The 27,993-nt window shown below is 41.6% G+C and overlaps 1 protein-coding gene across 2 annotated transcripts in view; it reads left to right on the forward strand.

Annotated features, from left to right (window-relative positions):
• GALNT7 (polypeptide N-acetylgalactosaminyltransferase 7) overlaps window positions 1-27,993 on the forward strand; it is a 140,780-nt gene that overhangs the window by 65,377 nt on the left and 47,410 nt on the right. For both annotated transcript variants that reach the window (XM_049863576.1, XM_049863575.1), the window contains exon 2: window positions 8,528-8,988. In XM_049863576.1, coding sequence (XP_049719533.1) covers window positions 8,528-8,988 — 461 coding nt within the window. The remainder of the gene's footprint in view (window positions 1-8,527; window positions 8,989-27,993) is intronic.

Below are 27,993 nucleotides of genomic sequence, written 5' to 3' on the forward strand. Positions count from 1 at the left end.
GGATTCTTGGACCAGGATATACTAAGAGTTCATTCCAGGCATTTCACGCTCAGAAGAAGTAGATTTTTAGATAACCATCATGGGGTTATCTTCAATAACACAAATAGTCGAATGCCCAAAAATGGTTGATTTCTACTGAGTATATAGTATTTTGAGTACATTTCTCATTATACCCACTCCTCACTTACAGACATGGTAAGTTCCAAAGACCAGGTCATTATGCGAATATTGATGTTATGTGAAAATGGGGGATGATCACATCAGATCACAAAATGGAAAATGACTACATCATTACATAACTGCCAAATTACATAGTTACATAACCACTAAACCACTAAGAATCATGCCCCAGTCAAGTTGAGAGATAACCTTAACCATCACAGCCAGTGTTACTCTTGCCTTGCATATCAGCATTCATTAATGCCAGATGTACCTCATTAATGTGCCAAGCAGTTGGGTAGTAGATTTTTCACTATTGTTGTAAATGGAAAATGTCGGATAACGAGACAGTCAATAAGTGAGGAGTAGGTGTATTTAAGTCTGGCAAATCACAACATTATCTCATCCTAATGATGATGGGGAAGAAACAACTCTTCTTGTGTTAAACTGGAGGGAAAGAACCCAAGACTTAAAACTTGCCATATCTAGATAGTCTGTGTTGACCATGATCATTCTGCGAGATACACAGAGATCTTCAGAAAATGGTAATGTAGGTGGGTACCTCTTTTAAAAACACCAAATTGTGTATATGAAAATTCAAATCTGCAAATACTAGTTAACTATTCACACAACTATGATATTTATTGGGAGGCTGTTTTGTAATGGAAATCTCCTTTTTATTTAGATGATTTAGTGTTCAAAAATATGATATAGCCATATTTTAGGAGGATATCTATTAATTTTAGTTTTATTCAGTATAGTACAGGATAACCGAGAAAAAAACCCATAGGCCCATATTATATATTTTATAGGTCTGTTCTGTAAAACTGGACTTGGAATTTTGCTTATCTGGTTAAGGAGGAGTGACATTTTGATTCATCAGAAACCTGGTAATATCTTTCTAGTTCGCAGTTAAAACTGCAGCACCCACCTAAGCACTTGTAATTGTAGCAGATGGAAGTTTTGAAAGAAAAGGAGTAACCATTAGCTTTTATGCAATAGGTACATCTCCACAGGCCAGAGTGTCAGCATTTCAGTCCCTAAGGTAAGTTTGGATCAAAGTGGTTTACTGTATGTTACTCCAACTTGGACTAGTGGTTACCCTACCACAGTCTAATGTATGGTACAACAACTGCTGACCTGAATTCCTTTTTGGTACCACAGTGACTGTGATACCAGCCGTGCTGTTGTCTCCATTCTGGTATCTTTTGGTTTGTGTGCTGGTCTGGTTCTTAAAAAAAAAAAAAGGAATCCCTCCTAAAAATTAGTCTGTTTCTTTCAGCAAATAATTCTTCTTAGCAGAAAGTCATACTTTACTTGTGCACCCTACTGTGAGCCACACCTAGAGCTTACGTAGAAGTTCTGTATTTACAAGAAGGTACCTAAAGATGGGAGCCCTCGTGGCACAGTGGTTAAAGCACTCAGCCGCTAACTGAAATGTTGATGGTTTGAACCTGCTAGCTGTTCCACAGGAGAAAGATGTGGCAGTTGCTTCCTTAAAGATAGCCTTGGGAACCCCATAGAGGAAGTTGTACCCTGTCCTGTAGGGTCACTATGAGTCGGAATCAACTCAATGGTAGTGAAGATTTGGTTTTGGTTACCTAAAGACATGGCTTTCACCATTTTCAGTTCTGCCCTAGTTGGTAAGAGAGGCATTGCCCTTGGATACAAAGAATAAAACCAAGGCCACTGGTATTGAGTCGATTCTGACTTATAGCAGCCTTATAGGAAAGAGTAGAACTGCCCCATAGGATTTCCAAGGAGCGGCTGATAGATTTGAACTGCTGACCTTTTGGTTAGCAGCTGTAGCTCTTAACCACTACACCACCATTGCCCTTGGATAGTGACCTTACATCTCTTCCTAGTTTACCAGTCTTAAGATGTACTTGGAATAAAGTTCTTTCTCATAAGGGATGACATCCTAGACATTCAAGGGCTTGTAAGGTCTCTGTTTGATCTTGAGTATACCCAAATTAAGCCATGATTCAAAACCAAACCGAACCCACTGCCGTTGAGTTGATTCTGACTCATAGTGACCCTTATAGGACAGAGTAGAACTGCCCCATAGAGTTTCCAAGGAGCCCCTGGTGGATTTGCACTGCTGACCTTTTGGTTAGCAGCCATAGCTCTTAAGCCCTATGCCACCAGGGTTTCCCAAACCACAATTAAGCTCAACAAATTACTTGGCCCTCACCTTTCCCCCCATGCCCAACAGGGTCACTGACTCCCAATGCAGTTAACTCTCAGTGCTCTGAAAAGGAGCAAGCCTTGATGGTGTTCAGCCAGCACAAAATGGCAGCAGGGGAAGGATTAGCTTAGAATCCATATTAGTTAACCAGAGAGAAACAAGGGTACTGAGGCCAGGGCACCCCATACTGCCACTCTTGCTCTGCCACATGTTGGTGAGCCTAGATGGACACCCTACTTTTTCTGAATTTGGGTGCATGCTTTATTTTTAGCACCTCCTGTCCTGCCCTCTTTGCCCCGTTTCTTCTGCTCCTTCTAGGTAAGTAAGTGTAGGTAGAGGAAGGATGTTCATGTGATTTTTCTAATTTAAGATGCTGTTGATCCAGAGGGTTTTTAAATCATCAACTGAAATTTGGCTTCTTATGCTTTTAAGTTCTGTGGCTCAGGAAGCATGATAAGCAAATAGTGTGCGTATTGTTCAGCAGTGGCCATTGCCTACAGCTAAATAATAGTTTCTCAAGAGATCGTGTGACTATATATAAACTCTTCATTAAGAGCTTAGTTTTCTAGTGTTTACCCATGATTTCAAATCCAAACAAGTCTGTGTTGCTTTCATTTGCTCTTAGGACCATTTTCCTAAACCCCTTTGGATTCATATCATTTCTACCAAGGCATGACCATCTTGGAAAAATATTATACATAATGTAGGACTTATATATATGGCTTTATAAGGTGTAAAGTGGATAACGAATAGTCTGACCTGATCTAATAATCTGTAATTACTATCTGATGATAAATGGATATATTTTTTGGTACATTTCCACCTATATGAACATGCTGATCTTGGAAGATTATATCCTGATTCCCTTTTCCATTTCTAGTCAAGAGTGATCCATTGATTTTGGCTGTACAGTTAATCAGCTGATGCTTATGAAGGTATGGAAGTACCAGTGAGTCATAAAGGCATCTGTTGACTCTCATGCACTCTCAGAAAGGAGTACTTAGGTTTCCTTCTCAGGGGAGTTAAGTATTACACTGCTTTATAGCCATTCTTTAACTCGTGTAACATTACAATTTGACATGATTATTCTTAATTGACTTGAGGTTACACAGACAATTCTTATATTTAGTTTTGCCTTCAGATTTATGACTGTTATACAGCATTATTAAGAGCACAATCCTGGGCAGAGAATATAAAAGTATGTGTCCTGTTGTCTTGCTGAATTCATAAGGTATTACCAGAAAGGTTCTATCGGATCCAAACCCCTCTCTCCCATTTCTTATTCTCCATTCTCTGTCTTCCCTTTTCTTCTCAAAGTATCTCTCATGAGCAAAGCGGATATTTTAGAATTCATTCATTCATTTATTTATTTCATAAATATTTTTTGAGGAATTACTGCATGCCAGGCTAAGTGTTGGTAGTGCAATGGTGCATTGAATAGACATGGCCCTTGCCCTTTCATGGAACTTGCAGCGTAGTGCAGGTGTCAGCAACTATGGCATACAGCTTGTGGGCCAAATCCAGCCCACTTCCTCTTTTTATAAATAAAACTTTATTGAAATACAGCCATGCACATCAACAGTAGACTTGAGTAACTGTGACAGAGACCCTTTTGTCTGCAATGCCCAAAATGCTGTTTGGCCCTTTACAGAAAAGTTAGCTGACCCCTGGGTAATGGTGGAGAAGTAAATGGAACATAAGCTGTCCTGAGAACAATGGGCCACCAGTAGAATGTTTTAAGTGGGGAAAGTAGTATGTTCATGTTTGAATTTTAGAAAATTTAGAAAAGTCACCCTGGCTACTATCTAGGAAAAAATAGTAAAGGGAAGCAATAAGTACACATATTAGGGTAAGAAGCTTTAAAGTATAGTAGTTAAGAACATGGACTCTTTTGTCCATGTTCTTGTGAGCTTTAGGTTAAAGTTTACAGCTCAGGTTGATTTCTAGACAAAAATTTAGAGATATATTGTTATGTGACACTAGTTGCAATCCCTATAGTGTGACAATGGGCAATCCCTATAATGTCTATTCAACCAGCTCCTGCCCCTTTCTGCCTTCTCATCCTGCCTCCAGACAGGAACCGCCCATTTGGTCTTGTGTATCTGCTTTAACTAACAAGCACACCCTCACGAGTATTGTGTTTTATAGTCCAGTCTAATCTTTGTCTAAAGAGTGGGCTTCAGGAATGGTTTTAGCTCTGGGTTAACGGAGTGTTGGGGCGGGGGGCGGGACAGTGTGGCAGGACAGGGCAGGGCAGGGCATGGCTTCGAGGATTACACCATTCTCAGTCAGACCATTAAGTCTGGTCTTTTTATATGAATTTGAGTTCTGCACCTCATTTTTCTCCTGCTCTATCAGGGACTCTCTGTTGTGATCCCTGTCAGGGCAGTCATGGGTGGTAGCCAGAGACCGTCTCGTTCTTCTGGTCTCAGGCTAATGGAGTCTCTGGTTTATGTAACCCTTTTTGTTTCTTGGGCTAATATTTTCCTTGTGTCTTTGGTGTTCTTTATTCTCCTTTGCTTCAGATGGGTTGGGACTAATTGATGCATCTTAGATGGCCACTCACAAGGTTTTAAGACCCCAGATGCCACTCACCATAGTACCTAATTTATGAGATTAAATAAATTAATATATGCAAAGCACTTAGAACACAGTGTTTGCAGTTGTCAGTATTATTATACTATTGTAGTAATCCTGTCAAGAGGTGAGGGTGGCCTGAACTAAGGCAATGACAGTGAGGGAAATAGAAATGTCCAGATTCAGGAGCTACAGAGGTGATGAAAATTGATAGGAATTAGTGATTGATTGGATGTCAGAAGGGTTGATAAAAGACAGCAAGAAGTTGAGGATAACATGCAGATTTTGGGCCTGATCAATTGAGTGAGTAATGGTTCCAGTCCCAGAGACAGGGTTGACAGTCATCCATTCAAGTTTGGGATATGGGGTATATGATAAATTCAGTTTTGTGTATGTTAAATTTAGATACCAGGGATATATAAGTACAAGAGTTCAGGAAACAGTTGATTATAAGATCTGGAGATCAGAATTGTGATGTGGGCTATAGAATGAATGTAGGAATTATCAGTCTGTAACTGGTCACTGAACTTGGAAGAGAATGAGATAACCTTGGATGAGGGTGGATTGACGAGAAGGCTTCTAACAGAATCCTAAGGGACATCAACAATTAAAGATTGGGCAAAGAACCCTGAAGTCAACAGATAACAACTTTTGGAGGAAGATACTCATGAAGTTTGAATCCGTTAAGAATTCTCTTGTTATATACATGCATAAGCCAAAAAACCGAACCCGTTTCTGCCGAGTCGATTCCGACTCATAGCGACCCTATAGGACAGAGTAGAGCTGCCCCATATGGTTTCCAAGGAGTGCCTGGTGGATTCGAACTGCCGACCTTTCTGGTTAGCAGCTGTAGCTCTTAACCACTATGCCACCAGGGCTTCCATATACATGCATATGTGTTAATAAATGCATATAACATCTCCAGAAGGGTTCACAAGAAGTTGGTAGCTGTGGTTGTCACTACAGAAGAGAAGGCAGGAAAACTTGCTTTTCATTATATCCCCTTTTGCACCCTTGGAATTTTGTGTCATATGCTTATATTCCTAAATAAATAGATGTTTTAAAATTATTTCTAGAACTCTCTAAAATCAATCCTTCTTTAGCCATCTGTTACCAAAACTTCAACCTCAAGTAAATTAAAACCTGAATTAACTGGTTTTTTGGTAGAGATTTTTGTCTCTAAATAAACTACAGCACCTGTTTTTTGGTTTTTGTTTGTTTGTTTGTGTCAGTAACAACCCACACATCAGCATCACACCTGGAGCCTTATTTCTATAACCTTGCTTTTAAGGATAGTTCTAACACTTTAGAAACATTTTGGTTAGATGGTGCTAATTCTGTTATTAATCTCATAAGGAACCGTGTAGTCTTGGTGTGCAGTGAAGTGGCAGACCAGTTAGCCTATTTCGTAGTTGCTCTAGTTCACCTTGCCTCTTGCCCAGCTATGCACACTCCCTAATCCCCTTGTCTGATTATAGCCAGTGGCCCTTAAGCTTGGATGCATATTAAAATCACCTGGGGAGCTTTTAAAACTCCAGTTGCCCAGACCAATTAGATCAGAGTTTCTCAGGGTAGAGTATTTTTTAAAGCCACCAAGGTGATGCTAATGTTGAGAAACACTGCCCCGTGCAAGCAGTGGTACTAGTTTAGCCAAATGGTTCACATCTAGTACGTCAGAAGCAAAAACACTGAGGATTTCTGTCTGAAAGGTCTGCCTGGTGATGAGTTAGGGTCCAGACAGAAGAGAGAGGCATCCCTTACCAAATACCCCACACGCAGAATCTGTATTTACTTATGCCCCCTCTGGAATGGGGCAAACTAGGCATATGAGTTTGCTAGGGCTGCCAAAACCAAGTACCACAAACTGGGTGGCTTAAAACGACAGATGTTTTTCCTCTCACAGCTCTGGAGGCTGGAAGTCTGAATTGAAGGTGTCAGCAGGGCTGTGCTGTCTTAGTTCTTCAGTGCTGTTGTAACAAAAAAGACCACAAAGTAGGCGTTTTAAAGAACAGAAATTTCCGTCCTCACAGTTCTAGAGGCTAGAAGTCCAAATGAGGACATTGGCCTTAGTGGAGGATCCCGCCTTGTTGGCAGCCCTGGGTATTCTTTGGCATTGGTCGGCTTGTAGATGGTTTCTCACCTGGTCTCCTCCTCCTGTGTGTGTCTGTCTTTCTCTGTTCGTGCTCCCCTTTATAAGACACCATTCAGAAGTGACTACCAGGTTTGTTATTGTTACTGTCAGTTGCTATTAAGTTGGCTCTGACTCACGGCAACCTTATGTATAACAGAATGAAACGTTACCTGGTCCTGCTCCAAGTTATCTTTGGCTCGTTATTGAAAGTAGATTGCCAGGTCTTTCTTCCTAGTCTGCCTTGTACCCTGGAAGCTCTGCTGAAACCTGTCCACCATGAGTGACCCTGCTGCCACTGGAAATATCATTGTATAACTTCCAGAATCATAGCACACGCAAACCACCACAGTACTACAAACTGACAGGTTAGGTTTAGGTTTAGGACCCACCCTACTCTTGTATGGGCTCATTAACATAACAGAAAAGCCCACTGTTCCCAAATAGGGTCATATTCACAGGTACAGGGGTTAGAATTTCAACTTATGTTTTGCGGGGTGGGGACACAATTCAGTCCATAACGCATGTTGTCTCTAAAGGCTGTAGTGGAAGATCCTTCCTTGTCTCTTCTTGCTTCTGGTAGCCCCAGGTGTTGCTTGGCCCCAGTCTCTGCCTCCATCTTCACACGGCCATCTTTCCTCTGTGTGTGTCTCTCTGTGTCCCTTCTCTTCTTAAAAGAACATTAGTCACATTGGATTAGGGCCCACCTTCTCCTGCATGCCCTCTAATTAACTAATTAAATCTGCAAGGACACCATTCCCAGAGAAGGTCACGTTCACAGGTACCAAGTCTTAGGACACGAACATATTTTGGAAGGGAACACATTCAACCCATAATAGTAGGTATTAGATATGGTTTAAAAGATAGCTGATCTGATTACAGTTATTTAAAAAAAAAAAAAATTTTTTTTTTTTTAATTTTTTTATAGTTCTAAATTCAGCTAAGCTCTCACTGAGTAGAAAATACTGAATTGGGACCAGTGAGTGCACATCTCACCTTGTTCCTCTGTCATCTGAGGCACAGAGCCAGCTACCGATGCCTGACAGCTAACACCACTGCCGCCGTATTGCTGTATCATTGACAGTTAACATTTTTCATACACAGGTTGACTGGGAAAACCACACACTGTACAACATGACCTATTTTTAAGTGTATTTTAATGAAAGATTCTAGACCCTCACTGCTCTGACCTGTAACAGTTTGCTTTATTAACAAATCATTGTTAGATTTATAAAGGAAAAAAGTAAAAAATGTGTCATTTCATTTATTTTGGAATGGTAAGGTAAGGAAATAGCCTATTTCTTGGTATTGCTAATAGGACGTCCTGATTAATGGCCTGATTTTATTTCACATTTTAAACCATTTTATTATTACCTCAGCGTCTTTGTTTTTTAACGTAAAAATTGGTATCATAAGCTCTGCTGTGGTGGTTTACTTTCATGTACTCATTGTATATCCCCCTCCCTTTTATATAGGAAGACAGAGATGTCAATAACCCCATGCCTAACCGAGGAGGCAATGGATTAGCTCCCGGGGATGACAGATTCAAACCTGTGGTACCATGGCCTCATGTTGAAGGAGTAGAAGTGGATTTAGAGTCTATTAGAAGAAAAAACAAGGCCAAAAATGAACAAGAACACCATGCTGGCGGAGATTCCCAGAAAGACATAATGCAGAGGCAGTATCTCACATTTAAGCCTCAGACATTCACCTACCATGATCCTGTGCTACGCCCAGGGATCCTCGGTAACTTTGAACCTAAAGAACCGGAGCCTCACGGAGTGGTTGGTGGCCCTGGAGAGAAAGCCAAGCCATTGGTTTTGGGACCAGAATTCAAACCTGCTGTTCAAGCCAGCATTAAAGAGTTTGGATTTAACATGGTGGCAAGTGACATGATCTCACTGGACCGCAGCGTCAATGACTTGCGTCAAGAAGAGTAAGCATACATCCTCTCCTTTCTAAAATTGGGGCAATTATTATTTCGATAGATATTTATGTTCAGTTACACATTGTTAGAATGGAGAAAATACATATGCCTTTATTTCAAGGAAATAAGAGGATCTGTGGTCAGCAACTGGTCAGAAGGATAAGGTTTCCTTTTATGCCATCACAGTATATAGGCACCACATATATAGAAGCCTAAGTCTTCTACATCAGTGCTACCCCAAATGTGGTCCCTAGACTGGGCTGATCTGTGCAGTGTTGTTACCAGTCCACAATGAGAAAAAGAGCTTGAACCAGAATGTGAATCAGCAACACCATTAAACACTGTCTAGTTCGGCTGACAAGCTATTTAATAGCAAGGCTTTCTTCATGTGTTGAGTTTCATCCTGGAGCAAGCTTCTTATCTTGTAGAACAATAACAAATAGTAACCCTGCTCTAGATGTCTCTTATATAGTTAACTAGGGATTTTCGCTTTCTTTATTTTTTTTCCTTCAATACCAAAACTGGAAATTGAAATGCTTCAGTATACGTGAAAGGAGCACTCAACCAGATAAAACCCTGGCCTGAACCTTCTAATTCTTTTCATATAGTTTTATCTTAATATGAAGGATTTCCAACTCTTACCTTTTGATAGATGGTAATTGTTGAATGAACTCAAAGCTTTTCTCTTTCTGTTTATTCAATAACCGGTTCTACTGCCATAGGATCTAAAGAGCTTCCATTAATCTGGATGGAGAGTTAATTCACCACCACTAGAAAACTCTCTAAAGGTATTCCTGATGATGTATTATCCACATAATCTTCATTTTGAAAGGTTAGCACAGCTCACATACATACCAGCTTGCTTCCTGACCACTCAGTAAAATTCCATGCTTAATATAGTGCTATTCAGTAGATTTTTTGCATTCATGTATTTATTGGTAGAGGTGAGAGGAGATGAATGAAATGTGCAAAGACAGTAGGAGTGGAAATATAGAACCATGCTGGTGAGAGGCATAACCTCTTGTCACACAGAGAAGAGAAAGAGTATCTCAAGGGGCTGTGGAGGAAGAATCTTGGTGTAATTTATTCTTAATTGAAGCAGAAACTTTCCTAGTCATAAGGTTGCCAGATTTAGCAATTAAAAATACAGGATACCTAGTTAAATTTGAAATTCAGATAAACACCAAAATAAATTTTAATATATGTCCCAAATGTTGTATGGGGTATACTTATACTGAAAAAAAAGAAATTTTAGCACAGATATATCCCAGATGTTGCATGGGGGTATCCTTACATTTAAAAACAAACAAACAGAACCTATTTGTTTTTTATCTGAAGTTCAAATTTAACTGAATATCCTGTATTTTATCTGACAACTCTACTAGCCAAGGGGCCGTGGTGGCTCTTATGGTTAGCACTACCTTGTGAGTATCCTTTAGAATCTATAACAGAATCTTTGGTGCTTCATCAGGAGTGTGTACCAGGCTTATTGTCCTGGTCATATACTAAATATAAAAAAATATATATATATATACTACTCAATAATCCTACTGATCCTCTGTTGCAAAAGGTAACTTTGAGAAGCTATTGGTGGCATTCTCATCACTGTAATGGGGGGAAGGGAGGGGAAAGGGAGAAAGAGCCTAACATTTATGGACTTCCTACTACATGCCAGGACTTAGTATAAACCATCTTAGTTCATTCTCACAACCAAACTGAGAGTTACCACCTACGTATCTCAAGTCTGGGGCTCAGAAAGTTGTGATGTATCTGCCTTCATGCAGCTAAATGGCAAAGCTGCAATTCAACTGTACGTGGTTTGGCTTGAAAGCCTCTTGTCCTTCCACCACACCACAGCTCAAGGTGTGTCTCTTCCTGAACAATATGGGTACACAGAGCACGAGCTTAGCGGTGTGGAAAGCTTCTGAATATTGAGCACGTGAACTGTTTATAAAACTCCAATGTAAATCTAGCTAGTTTTTTGATGTAAGAAATATGCTAAGAACTGTAATAAGAAAATCCAGTGACATACAAGGTACAGAGCAGTGCACAGGTTTTAGAATTGTGCTCCGTGTCTCCCTCTCCATCACCCCTCATGTCCAGTCTATCAGCAAGGCCTCTTGTCTCCACCACTAAAATATATCTCAGATCAGTCCATTTCTTTCATCTGCACCACCACCCCCCGAGTCCAAATAGCTGTACTCATCTCTCTTGGAATCCAGCAAGAGCCTCCCACTGCTCTCTCCATTTCTACGCTTGCCTCCTGCCTCCTGTTACTCAGGCAGAAGTCAGTGTGATCTTTTAAAAACACAAATCTAGCCTATCTAAAACCATTCTGTTCCTTCTCATTGCACATAAAACAAAGCTCGGACTGCTAGCCTTCAGTGGTCTCCATGCTCTGACTTCCCTGCCTTGCCAACCTCCTCTTGCTGCTGTACTCCATGTCCACAGTGCCATGGCTGTGCTGGTCTCTTCTCAGCTCCTTTTGCAGGTGCTCTTCCCTCTTCTGTGAATTCTTTTCCATTCTTCTTTTGGCTGGCCCCTCCCCATCCTGTAAGTCTCAGTTAAATCTCCGTAAGCATGCTGTCTAATTTGGTAATGCCTTGCTTCACTATTACTGTTCGATGACCATTTCATTCATAAAAAAAAAAAATAGCATTTATCAAATTGTGTAATTAGATAGTGTTTTATTTAGTTGGCTGTTGGCTGTCTTTCTCACTAGATGATAAGCTCCTAAGAGCAAGGACTACGTCTGTTTTCTTCACAGTACTCACAGTATATCGCCTAGGAGCTCAGTAGTACCTGCTCAGTAAACATCTATTAAGAGAATGAATGACAGAATGAATGAATGGAGCCTGCCAGAGTTTGTGCCTTGGCTTCATTGCCAGATTTGCTATCTTAGGCCAGCTATTTAACTTCCCTAACTCTGAGTTACTTAATCCTTAAACTGAGTCTAATAATACCCTTCTCTCAGGACTGGCATTAGAATTGAATGACGTAGTAGGCCAAAAGTGTCTATCACGGGCCTGGTGGTTTGAAAGTTAAGGGTTATTGACCGCTTTTATTGCTGTGGTAGTTCCTTTGGGCCACATATCTTCTTATCAAAATCTGAATGTTTTCAGTTACTGTTTAACTTCAGTGTTCCCTATCATTCTCTGGAAAACTTAAATGTCTTTTCCCTATCATTCTCTGGAAAACTTAAATGTCACACTCTGCCTTACGTATATCACCTCGCTTCTACCCACACCTTCCATGATGGCGGAGCCGTCATCTCTCCTCTGAAAATTTTAGACACACCTGTTGACATCTGAACCTCCTCTCTGAATCCTCCTTGTTCTCCTGCAGTCTTTCCTGAGATCTTTCCTTCTCCCTGTCTCTCTGTCTTTCACCTCACCCTTCTCCCCCTTCCCTTCCCTTGCCTTCTTTTTTTTTTCCCCTTATTTTCTTTCTTCCTTCTTTCATGCCTTCCATAAGCCAATCCTTTTCGTGTTCTTTTCTCCTGCACAGCTGAAGCGGTACCTAGAAATAGGATGTTGCATGTCTCTCTCCATCATTTCTCTAAGTATTGTGTCTCCATAAAAGTACCTGAGGCTATCTGAGCAAATACTCCTTAAACCCCTCTTTAAAATCCTATACTAGAGAGAAAACTTTTTTTTTTTTTTGGTAAAATACTCCAAAATCCTCAAACATAATAGCTCTCAGGGACTTTTAAAAACTGGATTCTTTCTCACTACTTCTTGAAAAATGAGATAGATTTTATTACTCTTTAAATACTTTAGAGTATAAACCATTACTGTCTAGTTGATTTTGACTCATAGCCACCCTGTAGGACAGAGTAGAACTGGCCCATAGTGTTTCCAAGGCTGTAATCTTTACGGAAGCAGACTGCCACGTCTTTGTTCCATGAAGTGGCTGGCTGGTTCAAACTGCCAACCTTTTCAGTTATCAGCTGAGTGCTTAACAACTGCACCACCAGGGTTCCTGAAAATGTGGAATATAACAAATAATTTTTCACCCCCGGATACCCTCAGTACTGAAGTCACTCCTGAGGCTCACCCTTCAGCCAAAGATTAGACAGGTCCATAAAACAAAACAAGATTAAATGGGCACACCAGCCCAGGGGCAAGGATGAGAAGACAGGAGGGAGCAGGAAAGCTGGCAGTGGGGAACCTGAGGTTAAGAAGAGGAGAGTGGTGACATGTCATGGGGTTGGCAACCAATGTCACGAAACAATATGTGTATTAATTGTTTAACAAGAAACATTTTTTGCTCCGTAAACCTTCATCTGAAGTATAATTGAAAAAATAATTTTTAGTGTTATTCATAAGTTTGAATGTGTATAATCTTAAGAATTCTCTCTTTAAAAAGCCAACAATAAATAAGACACCCCCTAAATATTAAAAAAATATGTATATTACATAGTATATAATATGCATATTGGCACTCTTCTGGTTTTACTGGCAAACATACCACACATCCGTATCACACACACACATGCATGCCTCACGGAGAATGTGCTGCAGAGCCCATCAGGGACTGGCTGGGTGTTCCTGGCTTTCTGCAGCTTGGGAGTACAGGTCTTACCAGCTTTGTTCTCTTGCCTCGGTCAGCCATATGAATGGGCCATCTGCAAAACTTAGAAGCCAAGCTTTGCACTGTTTGTCCCGCCATGACATCTGACACTGTGGTTAACTTGCTCCTTGTGGCTGCTCCGTAGAGTCTTCTCAGATGAATGTCTCTGCCCTAGAAGCAGGACAGAACTGCCCAGCTGCCAGCATGACTCATACTTATGTATGTTGTCGCTTTGAATTACACTCACTGAGTAATTTACTGGCTGTTGATTGCTTGTTAAAAGGGTGAGTAACCGTATTTTGAGTGAGCCGGATGCCTACTTCATTTTGTAGAGATTTGAGCCACGAATGTCTGCACCTGCCTTCATGCTTGTTTTCTATAAAAAAACATGTATGATTTTCCTCACAGCTTGACAGACATTAACTGATTGCCTCCAATGTACAAGGAAGGCGCTGTGCTAGCTGCACTAGGGGATGTAACAATGTGAAAATATAGTCCCTGCCTTCAAGAAGCTTACCATTTACCCCAGGGAGAAAGGAAAGAAGACCATGATCTAAAGCAGAGTCTGGAGCCATATGAAAGGTGTGAGCAGAAGGATGTGGTTCAGAGGAGTGAGGGGCCACGTCATATTACAGGGGAGTCAGAAAGGATTTGTGGAGGGGATTCTGGGCATGAAGCCTGAAGGATGAGCAGGGTTTTTCTGGGAAGATGGTGCGAAGGTAGAAGAAATGACGATAGACGTTGGCTAGGAGGAAGGCTAGTGGCATAGTTTACTTGGATCTGAAAGAGTGTATGGAGAAACAGAGCTGGTGATAGGCAGTGTCATGTTTGGAAGACTTCGGTGCCGTTCACAAAGTCTGTACTGAATGTAAGGAGCCCTGGTGGCACAGTGGTTAAGTGCTCAGCTGCTAACTGAAAGGTGCAGATTCAAACCCACCGAACCAAAAAAGGGGGCTCAAAGTAAGAGAACAGAAGAATCAGTCAGTAGGCCTTGGCAGCTGATTGAGTGGAAAGAGGAATTAAAGATAGTTCCAAGGCTTTGAAACTCAGTAACGTAAAGAAGAATGGCGCCCTCAGCAGCATAGGGCGGTTGAGCTGGGACAAGCCCACTTTGCCCAAAGCTCTGTGACCTGAACCAGTTAGCTGCCGGCACTAGGTGAATTCAGGCAGAGCCAGTCAGGCCAAGGAGCCTGTTCGCAAGGAGAGTTGGCAAGATCTGTTTGTGGATGTGCTAGGTTTTCTTCTCATAAAGTTCAGGATTTTATTTTCTTTACCATGAACTGTTGATGCAAACATGAAAATTATTCTTGCCCTTTTTCTGCCCAAGAAAGCAGACAATCAGAGGTAGATAATCCAAGCTATTTTGTTTTAAACAAATGAATTAAATATTTTGACTCGTTGAGCAATTTCATCTGCTTCTAATGTTTAACCTTTCCTCCCACCTACACACCTCTTGCACTTCTGTTTTGTAGGAAGCTATCTTAGTTGCATTTACAAAGAGAAATAATAGATGTAAAAGTGCTTTGAAAATTCTAAGAGCTATGCAAATGTTAATATGATAATTGTTAATAACTTCTTTAAGCTTGCCTATGGGAAACAGAGGCTTTTTTTTTTTTTTAAAGATACTTTGCATTTACCTTCATGCCTCATACACCAGACCATTCTTTTCTTACCTGGTTCCAAAATAAGTACTTGGTTTTTATACTCTAGGCCCTCATCAAGCGCTCCACTGCTAACCAAAAGGTTGGTGGTTCAAACCCACCAGCCGCTCCATGGGAGAAAGATATGGCAGTCTGCTTCCTTAAAGACCTGTAGCCTTGGATACATTGTGGGGTAGTTCTGCTCTGTCCTTCAAATCGCTATGAGTCATAACCAACTCAAGGGCAGTAGGTTTGGTTTTGGTAATTTTATTAAAGATGAATTGTGATTGTGAGCTTTTTTCTTTATCTATGCTAAAGGCTGTCTTTGATGCCTACCAAGTTGTTTAGAATATATAAAATATATATTTTTAATTTGGTTCCACAAATTATAAGCCATAGGTTTTAGTTAGAGCTAACTAAAGCCCTAAGGAGCTGCTCATGAGAGGTTAAAACCTATTATTAGAATAATATATAAATCGTATATACTCATACATATGTGAATCATGTGTATGTATGTGTATTTCAGTACTTTGCCCAGTTTCTATCCCCAGTAGATGTGATGGGTCTGTATGACCCCATCCAGACTACACCGATGGCTAGTCATTGTCCTCTGCTAAAAGATGATCAATTCCTCGCAAAAAAGGGCCTCTGACAGTATACCCCGACCTGCCAGAGAGCACTGTGGGTGTTGAAGGAAAGCCCCTCCCTTAGCGGGCTGGCATGAGGCCCTTGATGGTTAAGCAGCTTAGACTATTAGATGCAGCCAGGACCATTAAATGCAGCCTGTTTACTTCAGCCTGTGTTTCTTTAATGCAGATTAACTCTTGTGTGTTTGGAAGGTACACACAATAGGAAGATGTACCAGTTCAGTGTGGAAGTTCTGGTAGTTCATAGATTTCCCCCACATGTTAGTGTTTGGAAGCTATCAGGGGCAGGGTTTCTCACAATCAGAGAGACAGCCGGAACTGTACGTGAAGACCTTCAGGAGCCAAAGCTGGCAATCCTGCAGTGTGTTTCTCTTTAGTGTAGGAAGTGGTGGGTTTAGAGGCTTTAAGAGCCAATACACTGTCCACTCTGTTATGCTGTTTGGGAAAGCTGGAAGTGCAGACAAAAAGCCAAAAAAGCCATCTTCCCCTCTGGTAAAGAAAATTGATTAATGAAAAAGGCCATCCCTGGATGGTACTTTTAATCATGGTGAAGCTGGTCTATATGAGAAGCAGCTGTCTCCAAGTACCTGCTTCTCAAAAAAGAAAACACAGGCCTCCTGGGCTTTAAAGCTGTACAGGATGAACCGTGATGCTGAGTGCACATGTCAGTGGTGACTTTAACTGTGCTGGTCGATGTTTTCGTTAGGGCACTGGTTTTCCAAGTTCCCTGAGTTTGGAGTGGTCTGGCCCTATGCCTATTCTCCCGTAAATTCTTTTCTATTTTCAGTGCATGTTATAGACTGAATTGTGTCTTCCAAAACACATGTGTTGAAATTCTGACTCCTGTACCTGCGTAGGAGCCCTCGTGGCACAGCGCTTAACAGCTCAGCAGTCTGAATCCTCCATCTGCTGCTTGGAGACCCTGTGGGGCAGTTCTACTCTGTCCAACAGGGTCACTGACTCAGAATCGACTCGACAGCAATGGGGTATTTTTTTTTTAGAAGCTGAAATAAATAAGGAAGGACCTCCCCCTAAAGCCACATCCAAAACTTGGACTTTAGCCTCTGGAATCATGAGAAACTACCTATCTATTCTTTGAAGGCTCCTACTTGCATTTCTGTTACGGTAGCACCAGAAAACTAAGACGTTGCATGATTTTGCAAACCACAAGATTTACGGGGGAAAAAAATGTTTATATATATATATAGAGAGAGAGAGAGAATATATACATATATATATATATATATTTGGCATTGTAGCAGAAACATCTGAATTGCACCCAAAGGGTCATCAAAGCCACCACTAGGCATACAGCCTAGAGCGATAGTATGACTACAAAGCCATTATATAAGAGGAAGAAGAAGAGATTTTTTCCACATTTAAGGTTAATAATTTACATGTAACTGGTTACCTTTTCAGCCAAGCATAAATCAGCATTTAAGGAAAAGAAGACCACTTACCTCTCCATTTATTCTAAAAGCATAGCAGCCATTCTGAAAGATAAACAGCTCTCAGTGAGCCAGGTACTCACTTTGGGCCACACTCTGGAGAAACTTTGAACAGTTTAGAGCCAGAAATTGCTACTGCCGTGATAAGCAATAAAAACCCAAGATGCCAGCCTCACCCCTTTCTCATATACAGAAGTAAATCTTTACCCCTGGAGTGCCTGGTGAAAGGACCAGTGTTGAAGAGAAGCACAGAGTGGTGTGGGGAGGAAAGAAGGCAATCTTTACACGTAGATGAACCAGGCCAAAGCCAGTCAGGCTTCCTGCCCCTCAGATTGAGTTTCAAGCTGGCGTTCTTACTCTCTGGGGCAGTTTGTGACAGCGCGCCCATGGTAAAGGCCCGTTCTTAGACAGAGCCGTAAAGCAGGGTCAGCAGCATCAGTGTTCTTTCTTAAGCAAGGACTCTGGAAGTAGTAATGTGAATAATTTGTTATACTACCTCCTGAATGCACTTATAAGTCAGTTAATTATCTCTGCTCAGTTTCAGCTGAATATGTAAAAGGTGCACTTGGTATATCCTAAATAGAATTGCTCTTTCATCGTCCTTATAACGTACAAGGTGAATGTTCTGAAACGTGAAAGGGGCTTGGCGCTTAAGCCAAGCTAATTACATGAGTCAAAAGTTATATAAATCATATTGTTTAATTAAATTCGGTAATAGCTTTTAGTCTGTCCCTGGGAAATGGCCTATAACATTATTTTCCTCTACACTGAATCCCAGGGGAGATGCCATTCTCTAAAATGTAGCTAATGTGTAGGAGGAAAATCACATCTTTAATAACCTAGTATCTTCTTTTAGAATGAACACTGCCATTTTAATCAAAAGAAAAATATCTGTGCATTCTCCGGAATAGCAAGTCCCAGTGAGCAGATCAAAAAACAGGATAAAGGCTCTGGAGAAAGATTTGAGAATCTAAACTAGACATTCCTAAGACCCTGGAGATGCACAGCTGTCACCTGGGAGGGAGGGGTTGTAAAGTCATCAGTGAGAGTGTGAGCGCCCGCTGTGCTTCATCTTTTCTGAGGCAGGAGCTCCCTCCAGAGTCCAGACATTCCAAACTGCAGAACTGCTGGCAGGGGGTCCCCATCAGAGGAAGGTGCTTTTTTTGCTTGTTTGTTTTTTTAATTTAATGATTCAAACTGCTGACCCTTTGGTTAGCAGCTGTAGCACTTAACCACTACGCCACCAGGGCTTCCTGATTTAATGTCATACTCTGTAATTTTTCTAGTTGTTTGTACAGTTGGTCAGACTTCTTCATGCACCTTTCCAGCAGCTGGGCCTCTCCACCCTTGGTGTTTCTGGTGTAGATTACGAGGACGATTTTTAACACTGGTTCTTCTCCAGAATGAGAGGGGGTAGGGGAGGAGCATTGAAAAACCCCAAACCCAAAGCCATCAAGGTGATTCCGACTCATAGCGACCCTACAGGACAGAGCAGAACTGCCCCATAGGACTCCCAAGGCTGTAATCTGCGGAAGCAGACCACCACATCTTCCTCCCGTGGAGCAGCTGGCAGGTTGAAACCACTGACCTTTGGGTTAGTAGCTGAGTGCTTTCACTGTGACACTGCCAGGGCTCCTCAGGAGCGTTGAAGGAGGGTTGAAAATTTTTTTCCTAAAATCTCTGAGTGAAGTCTGTGAACCCTAACTTCTGAGGAAGGCAGCATAGGGTATTCTAATATAAATGAAATACAAAGAAGAATTCATTTCCTAAACAGACAAGAAAGCAACCTCGATAAGGGTTTGGCTGGATATTGACCTCATATATTCTGTCATTACGGTGCCAATCTCTCTTTCCACAGTCATACACCAGACACTGGTGGTGATGAGAAGAAGGGCTGGAGTTGAGAGTGTGCTAGAGGACATACAGGAGCCCCTGGGAGGTACAAATAGCTAACTCATCAGCTGCTAACCAAAAGGTTGAAGGTTCTAGTCCACCCAGAGCGCTGCCAAGGAAAGCCCTGGCAATCTACTTTTGAAAAATCAACCACTGAAAACCGTATGGAACACAGTTCTACTCTGACACACATGGGGTCACCATGAATTGGAATTGACTCCATCACAACCGGTTTTTAGGAGACATACACCATAGACGTGGTATGGCACAGAAAGGCCGATTACAGCCCTAGGGTATTTATTTGCCTAATTTTTTGTTTATATAATGGTTTTTGGAAAATATTTTTCGGTCACTTTGTGGCACAGTGGTTAAGAGCTACAGCTGCTACAGCTGCTAACCAAAAGGTTGTCAGTTCAAAGCCCCCAGCCACTCCTTGGAAACCCTATGGGGCAGTTCTCCTCTGTCCTGTGGGGTCGCTATGAGTCGGAATTGACTCAGCAGCAATGGGTGTGATTTTTTTTGTTTTCAGTGGATAAAGAAATAGCAAAAAGATGGCCAGCTTTATTATTCCTGGGACGGAAGTGTTTTAAAATGGTGTAATGTGATGGATCAGCCTCCAAAGTTGAAGGAGTACTTTAATTTCTACATCATAATAATTGAAATGATTCAGAAAGGAACTCATGTGAGCAAACAAGGACTCAAATGTGGATTCAGAGTTCAACCATTTCTTAGCAGGCACTTTTATTATAATAGCAAACCTTTGTATTTTGATCTTTTTTAGAATTTGACGAACATAGAACAGGGGTGCCCAAGAGCTGTCTTTATAGTCTAAAGTGCTAGTATAAATATACACATATCATAAAAATGCTTCTTAAAGTGAGATCAATAGTATTTACACGGTGAAAACTTTGGTCAGACATTAATCTGATGCCCCTCTTTGGGACATCTGCAAAGCTGTTCATAGAAGACCTTTCCCTTCAGCAAATTACTAGACAAGCTCGGGGCAACAATGGTATTCTATCATATTGGTGTTAATATACCTGCTGCCGTTGAGTCGATTCCGACTCATAGCGACCCTATAGGACAGAGTAGAACTGCCCCATAGAGTTTCCAAGGAGGGCCTGGTGGATTCAAACTGCCAACCTTTTGGTTAGCAGCCCTACCTCTTAACCATTCCGCCACCAGGGTTTCCAGTGTTTGTATAGCCTAAATAAGTTTTGAAGTTAAACTTAGTCTTAGGGCCAAATTTTTACTGAGGAAAATAATGGCAGTTTGAGGGGATACTTTGATTTTTTCCACCCCACCCCACCCTTCATTTTCAGAAGAAAAATATCTGCTGTGTAATATCTGATTAATCCAAAGGAGCTTATTATTTCTATTTTAATGACTGTAAAACTCTTAAGTAGATACACAGTGGAACCTGAAGAATTTATGCAAAGCCAGAGTAACTAAGACATGGGTGGTTATGATAAAGACAAAATGTTATTGATAAGACAAAGCCAGCCCCCTACAAGACAATGGATTAAGTCTTCTTTTTCCCATGCATGTTCATTATAAAGTATATTGTGTGGGTGTACACACCTTTTGGTGTTGGTTCTTGTGTCTCTGTCATAATGTGATGTGAGTTCTATGAGCATACAGTAGGTTCAGGCGGGGAGTTTCTCCCCCATCCTCCTCTCTGAGCCTCAGTGTCATTATCTGCAAAAAGAGTTGTCAGTGTTTTTAACTTGATTCAGCCATAGAATCCCCAGACTCGTTTCCTTAAATGATTTCCTCTATAGGCAACAGTGTACCTTGGTTCTAGGCACTTCCTTGAGACCCCTGAGCACCTCAAAACAATTACAAACTACTGGACTAGATGTCTTCTAAGGTCCCTTCCATTTTAATATTAATTGTTATGTTTCTCTGCATGCTTCCCTGGGTCTTCCAGCAGTGTTTCTCTGGACACAGAAACTGAACAGAACCAGCCGGCAAGCAGCTGGTGTGCAGCTGTTATCCCTCGAGCTCAGTGGTGTGCTTTCGGTTGAGGTATTGCTTCTTCCCGCTTTCTGGAAGGATGGAGGGGCCTGGCAGCTGCTGGGCCACTGCCGGGTGTGACAGGCTGCCTCAGTTCCGCTGGAAAGTCATAATAGATGCAACGTCTGTTACCTTAGCTGTGCAATGTCTGCAGAAGCAAGCTTTGCTCTGATGCCAGCTCTTTAGCAATTTGCACTGTTTGGCGAAACCTGCATTTGGTGTGCAGCCGCTCAGCGTTGCGCCCAGCCTGGCAGAGAGAGAGTGTCAGACAGGCTGCTAGGATACCAGACTCACCCTTCTTTGGTTTCCCCAGAAGCAGGAAGGAAAGCAGGATGGATTAGCTAGAAGACAATAAGCCATTCTATATTGCCATGCTTCACCATGCTAGCATCGCCAGGATATAATCCTGTTACGAGAATGTCTCCTGCTGACCTTTGTTTGTGTCAGCTCCGGGGGGTGGAGGAAAACCCATTTTGCCACGCAGACCAAAGCATGAAATTCCCCTTTCTCCTTTTCCAGAGGCAGCTACTGTTGACGTGAATATTCATCAGGCTTTTTCCCTATGTGCTTATCTACATTTATTCATGAGTTTTAAAACATAAAAGTGCATCTTATGATCTAAAAGCTCATCACCCCTTTCACTTCCTTACGTAGCTTGTGCTTCAGCCTCACCAGCCTTCTCTGCTTGATGAAGGCTTGTGACCTGGTTAGCACACTGCCTCAGAGTACATGCTGGCTGTTTGTAGCAGTGGTGATGGTGGGCTACGCTTATTCCTCTCTCTGTCTCTCTCCCTCTCCCTCTCAGTCAGTCAAGAGCCATCTGGAGTTGTCGTGAATTCCTTCCACATTCCCACTCTTAGTTTCTGCCTCTTCCATCTCCTGGCTCTGAGTCCAGGTCTCGGCTTTTCTGTCACTTCTCAGATGGCCCAGATAAACTGCTGACCAGAATAGATGGGAGCAGATACGTAACTTTGCCCTTTTGGAGTTGTGTGGCAGCTTTTAAAAGAAACGACTTGAGCACTTCCAGAACTTTGCTCATAATATGTTAAATATTCTGTAAGTGCATAGAATTTTAGAGCAGAAGGGGACCTGAGAGGTCACTTGGTACTATTCCTTCATTTTGTGGATGAGGAACCAGAAGGCTAAAGACGAGTGACTCTCCAGGATTATATGGCTGCCAGGAGTGAATCCAAATCACCTGGGGCCTTTCACCAAGCCAGGCAAAAGCTCGGGAAAGCTTATTTATCAGAGTGTTTAAATGTTTTATTTGTGGTATGCATTCATAAATCACTTCTATAGTAATAATTTTTTTTTTAACTTGGGAGCAAAAGGAGTATGTTATTAATCCCAAAGTGACTCTTTGTGTAAATGTGGGCATATAAAATCCCAACTATTTAAGCCTCTGCTGAAATCTAAGTTGGATCACCCTAGAATCAGGAATGTCTGACCATGTTAAGAAAACCTGTGAAATGTGCAAACCAAGGGTCAGATTGTACCAAAAGAAGAAAAAACTCAAAGAGCTTCTTAGGAAAGAGCTTCTAAGAAGAGAGCAGAGGGTCAGTGCTGAGGGAGTGAGCAACGTTTACTGTTGTATCATGCCTTTCACTAAGCACCTCCTCCAGCATGACCCTGAAACTCACACCTTACCCCTAGGGAGATGCTAGGAAAAAGCTTGTTGTTAAACTGTGTGTAAAACTCTGCGATGGCCAGTCTCCACACTCGGGGGCCGGGCCAACATCAGTTTGGTATGTCAAAGCTTGTGGCAGACCGCCATAGTGAGCTCCGCAGCCACAGGGGACTATGGCCTGGGCACAGGCTGGCAAGTGTCTTCAGCAGTGGCACCAGCTTCACAGGAGCAGAGGCCCCTTTCAGCAGCGTGCAACCTCAGCAGCCTAAGCTAGAGGAAAGTCGTGGGCACCTCGTGGTACCTGAGTATACGAGGTGCACTGGGGGAAATTCCACACAGAGCTGCAGACGAGTTACAAGAATAATAGCTAACATTTAGTGAGCCTTGGTGTCCTCTTCTGTGAAATGTGGGTAACAATACTTAGCTCGTAAAGTTATTGCGAGGATTAAATGTGATAAAGAGTATAGAAGACACGTAACATGGTAAGTAACATGAGCCCCACTAGGTGGAGGTCGCAGCGATTGGAGGCCACTTTGGTCCCTTGTATGGCACAGAGAAGCCCACGGAAGCTCTTTTTTCTGTGTAAGTATCTCATCATACTAGGTGTGTGGCAGTCAGCCTCACGTATAAAATATCCTCATCATTGTCTTTCATCCTGTCCACCACATCCTGTCACCCAACTGCCTTAGAAGAGTAACAATTCTAAAGAAAGTGAAAAAAACACAAAGTCTTCAGCATCAACATAAGATACACAGCCGGTGGAGGATATAAATAATATCATACACTTGGCTTGGAAGTTCTGGGTGATCGAATTTATGGTTTGCATCTTAAGAAAAGTAAAGAAAAAAATTGAGATGACGGTAGGGTTTAATATGGAGTCCCTGGGCGGTGCAGACAGTTAATGCTTTCGGCCGCTAACTGTAGAGCTGGAGGGTTGAGACCACCCAGAGGCGCTGGACGAAAGGCCTGGTGAGATCTACTTCTGAAAAGCCGAGCACTGCAAACCCTGTGGGGCCCAGCTCTACTCTGACACCCGGGGTCGCCATGAACCTAAACTGACTCAGAGACAGCTGTTTAGGGCTTACTGTGTAAACAAACACTTCGTGATAATGAGCACTTTGTCATTTCTAAAAATATAAACCCATTTTCCAGCGTAACCCTGTGAATATCTTTAAACATCTCTGTTGACTAGACTGTCATGTAACTATAAGACCATGTGGAACAGGCTCATTTCTCTGTGGCTAGCTTTGGTTACAACTGCTGCCAAGTGCTGAAAATATCTCTCTCAGTCTCAGTCCCTTTCTCTGTCTCTGTCTCTCTCTCTCTCTTCTTTTGCACCCTCCTGCAGTTTTCAGGGCATGTTTTTATACAAGGGAGCTCAGATATTTTACAGAATGTTTGAGACGTACTCTGGATTTTTTATGATCTCCTTGACAAAGTCCTATTCTCTGGTATAATCATTGTTTCCAAAGCATAAATTTAATTTTTTTTTTGAAGATTGTTTTAAATTGTATTTTAGATGAAAGTTTACAGAACGAACTAGTTTCTCGTTAAACAGCTAGTACACATATTGTTTTATGACACTGATTAACAACCCCACGATGTGTCAATAGTCTCCCTTCTCGACCTTGGGTTCCCTATTACCAGCTTTCCTGTCCCGTCCTGCCTTCTAGTCCTTGCCTCTGAGCTGTTGTGCCCCTTTGGTCTCATTTTGTTTTATGGGCCTGTCCAGTGTTTGGCTGAAGGGTGAACCTCAGGAGTGACTTCATTATTGAGCTGAAAGTGTGTCCAGGGGCCATACTCTCGGGGTTTCTCCAGTCTCTGTCAGGCCAGCAAGTCTGGTCTTTCTTTTGGAGTTAGAATTTTGTTCTACATTTTTCTCCAGCTCTGTCCGGGACCCTCTAATATGATTCCTGTCAGAGCAGTCAGGGGTGGTAGCTGGGCACCATCTAGTTGTACTGGACTCAGTCCGGTGGAGGCTGTGGTAGATGTGGTCCATTAGTCCTTTGGACTGCATAAATATAATTTTAATTGAGAGAATTTGATTCAGTGTCTGTGTCTTACACTATGCAGGTTACATTGGCGGCCAGAAACTCTTCCCGGAGAACTGAAACTCGTCCTACCTAGCGCGCTGCACCTTTATACCGAGCAGTCCAAAAGCTTTATAGCTGACCTTTTGTAACTGTCTTTATTGTTTAATGTAATTTTTGTGCATCTGCATTTTGATACACTTTAGTATATTTGAGTATGGAATGCAGACTAATCAACATAATGCCCAATACCCCATTATAATAAACACAAATCCCAGTAGTTCTGTCGTGAGGTGCCGTCAAGTTGGTTCCAGCTCAGTGACTCTGTACAACAGAATGAAACACTTCTAGGTCTTCCACCATCCTCACAGTCTTTGCTGTGCTTGAGCCCATCGTCGCAGCCACTGTGTCAGTCCATCTCATTGAGGGTCTTCGTCTCTTTTGATGACTGTCTACTTTACCAAATATGATGTCCTTCTCTAGGGACTGGTCCCTCCTGATAACATGTCCCAAGTATGTGAGACAAACTCTCGCCATCCTTTCATCTAAGGAGCATTCTAATGGTAGTTTTCATAGACCAAATATTTCTCACCTGTTAATTTATGCCCAAGAGAAAGCGTGATAATGGCTTTTGGAAACATCAAGACCAAAAAGAATTGAATTTTAATGTTTTCTGTCCAAGTGCCCTGCCCCCACTTCCTTTTGCAGCAGTCTTACTGCTAAGTGGACTTCTGAGGGAACTGGGAATCGTGCCAAGATGTGCTCAACAGCGGTTGCTGCAATCAATGGCACGGGCAATGAAATGCAGGAGGTTTCCTGAACTATTTGGAATATTAATTAGATTGAGTGCTGAAATAGTTCCTGCTGATTAGCAGGCCTACTCTGAATTTCAAAGAGTTCTGATGACCGTGGTAATGTGATAGTACCATATTCTCAGGCCCCAAGTACATCACGTTACCTGCTATAGTGAATCTGTTCAAGTCCCTGGTAACTAGCCCAGCCTTTTATTAGGAAGCGTTTATTAATTTTAGATTTTATTTTTCCTTCCTCCTGAACAGAAATAATTTAAATTCTTTCCGGGTAGCGCACAAAAGAACATCACACCAGCTACTTTCTATAGTCTTGGTCTCAAAGAAACATGCAACAAGGTCCAACAGACTGTGGCCATGCACACAGGAAAGCCGTTAATATAGCTTTTGAGGATCAAAAATTGCAGGTATAATTCTAGGGGGTTTCACATACTTCTTGCATGGGATCCAGTAAAGCCAGAGAGACCTCATCTCCTAGCTGATTGTAGGAAAGCTGTTTGCAAGTCTTATGAAGAATAAAATAATACAAATGTGTTGTGTTTTAGAGCTTAAAAATATAAAATGTACTTTGATTTGAAGTATGTTGTCATCGTGTGTCATAGAGTTAATTCTGACTCACAGTAACTCTGTATGACAGAGTGGAACTGCCTCGTAGGGTTTCCTAGGCTGTAATCTTTATAGGAGCACATCACCAGGTCTTTTCTCCCGTGGAGCCACGGGTAGGTTTGAACCGCTGACCATGCAGTTAGCAGCCACCTAGTGCTTAACCACTGTACCACCAGGACTCCTTCTTTGAAGTATAGTCACTTGTTTTAACAACTCTGGGAGGTACAAAGCTACTGTTATTGACAATATGTAAGGATTTGGTTAATTTCAAGGGGAAATCTTTGAAATTAAGATGAGAGCAATTCAGTGGTCAATGTAGACAAATTAGTCCTTTAAACTGTGACTGTGCTCCCCAGAATTAAAAGATTGACATCAGTTTCAGAGAACAAAACATAGGGTATCCAGGGGACTGGATTAATAAATAAATAAATAATAAAACCTCACTGTGTCTGTGAGATTGCAGATTTAAAAAAAAAAAAAAAAAGATTTTTTTTTTTTAGATGTATTTTGTGTATTAAAATTTTAGAGAGAAAATCGATGTTCTGCACTGTAGCATCTCAAGTAATGAGGAAGCTGCAGAAAGACACACAGGTCCATATATACACTTCCTGTCTTTTATGAAGACTTTATGAAGTATAAAAGCTCACCCTGGCGGTCAGTGCTGTGAGGTCGGACACTCCCACATATAAGCAGTCTGTAGGCTGCATGACATATCAGAAGACGCTCTCAGAAAGCAGCGGAATTGAATGGTCAGTTAAATGCACTTAAATAAATACAGTTCTTTAAATTACTGTGAAGTGATGTCTACTTAACAGCTATTTAAAGGAATTTAAAAATCAATTTTTTTTCACTTGAGAAACATAACTGAGCATATCTCAATGGCTTCAGAATACCTAGGATTTCTAAGGCTTTTGATGGCTTTGAGGAGGTAGAATTTTTTTACTGTATGAAATACCTTCTTTTAAAAATGGTGACAACTAAGCGTATTTACTCAGGAATATTTGAAACATGATACTAAAACTCAGAAGAGCTGGCTTTCCCATTTGAGTTTATAAACCACCAGAATCGGACAATGGGCCAATTTCTTCGAACCAAGCTCTTTTATCTTTGTGTTTTCCTTTTCCACTTAGGCAGGTTTGTCTTTGCTTCTAGCTGCTCCAGCCCTGTGAGGAACACTAGTCTCTTAGCACCTCTCTTTGTGTAGGTCCTGCTCTTCTATATAGCACTGGAAGAACTATATAAGTACGTGGAACTAGATGGAAAAAAAACTGGCAAAAATGAAGTACCCACCCAGAACCGGGCACCTTAATCATACTTTGCAAATCTGTCAAATATCCTACTATTGAATCAAAATAACAGCAGGTATAGGTACAGGTCCCTGGTTGGCGCAAACGGTTTGTCCTTGAGTACTAACCTAAAGGTTGGCAGTTTGAATCCACCCAGCAGCACTGCAGAAGAAACCCCTGGCAGTCTGCTTCCATTAAGATCACACCTGAGAAAACCCTAAGGAGCAGCTCTGCTCTGTAACACGCAGGGTTGCCATGAGTTGGAATCGATTCAATAACAACAGGTTTGGGTTCAGGTTTGGGTTTGGATTTCATTTTGTTTTGTCTTTGAGAAATGTGCCTGTTCACATTTTAGAACAGTTGAATTCCAGCAAGGCCATCTACAAAATGAATACCAAAGTTTAATCTAATTCCATTAGTGAAGCAGAGCTCTAGTCCCA

Source organism: Elephas maximus, chromosome 21, assembly GCF_024166365.1.
Source record: "Elephas maximus indicus isolate mEleMax1 chromosome 21, mEleMax1 primary haplotype, whole genome shotgun sequence".
Taxonomy (NCBI): domain Eukaryota; kingdom Metazoa; phylum Chordata; class Mammalia; order Proboscidea; family Elephantidae; genus Elephas; species Elephas maximus.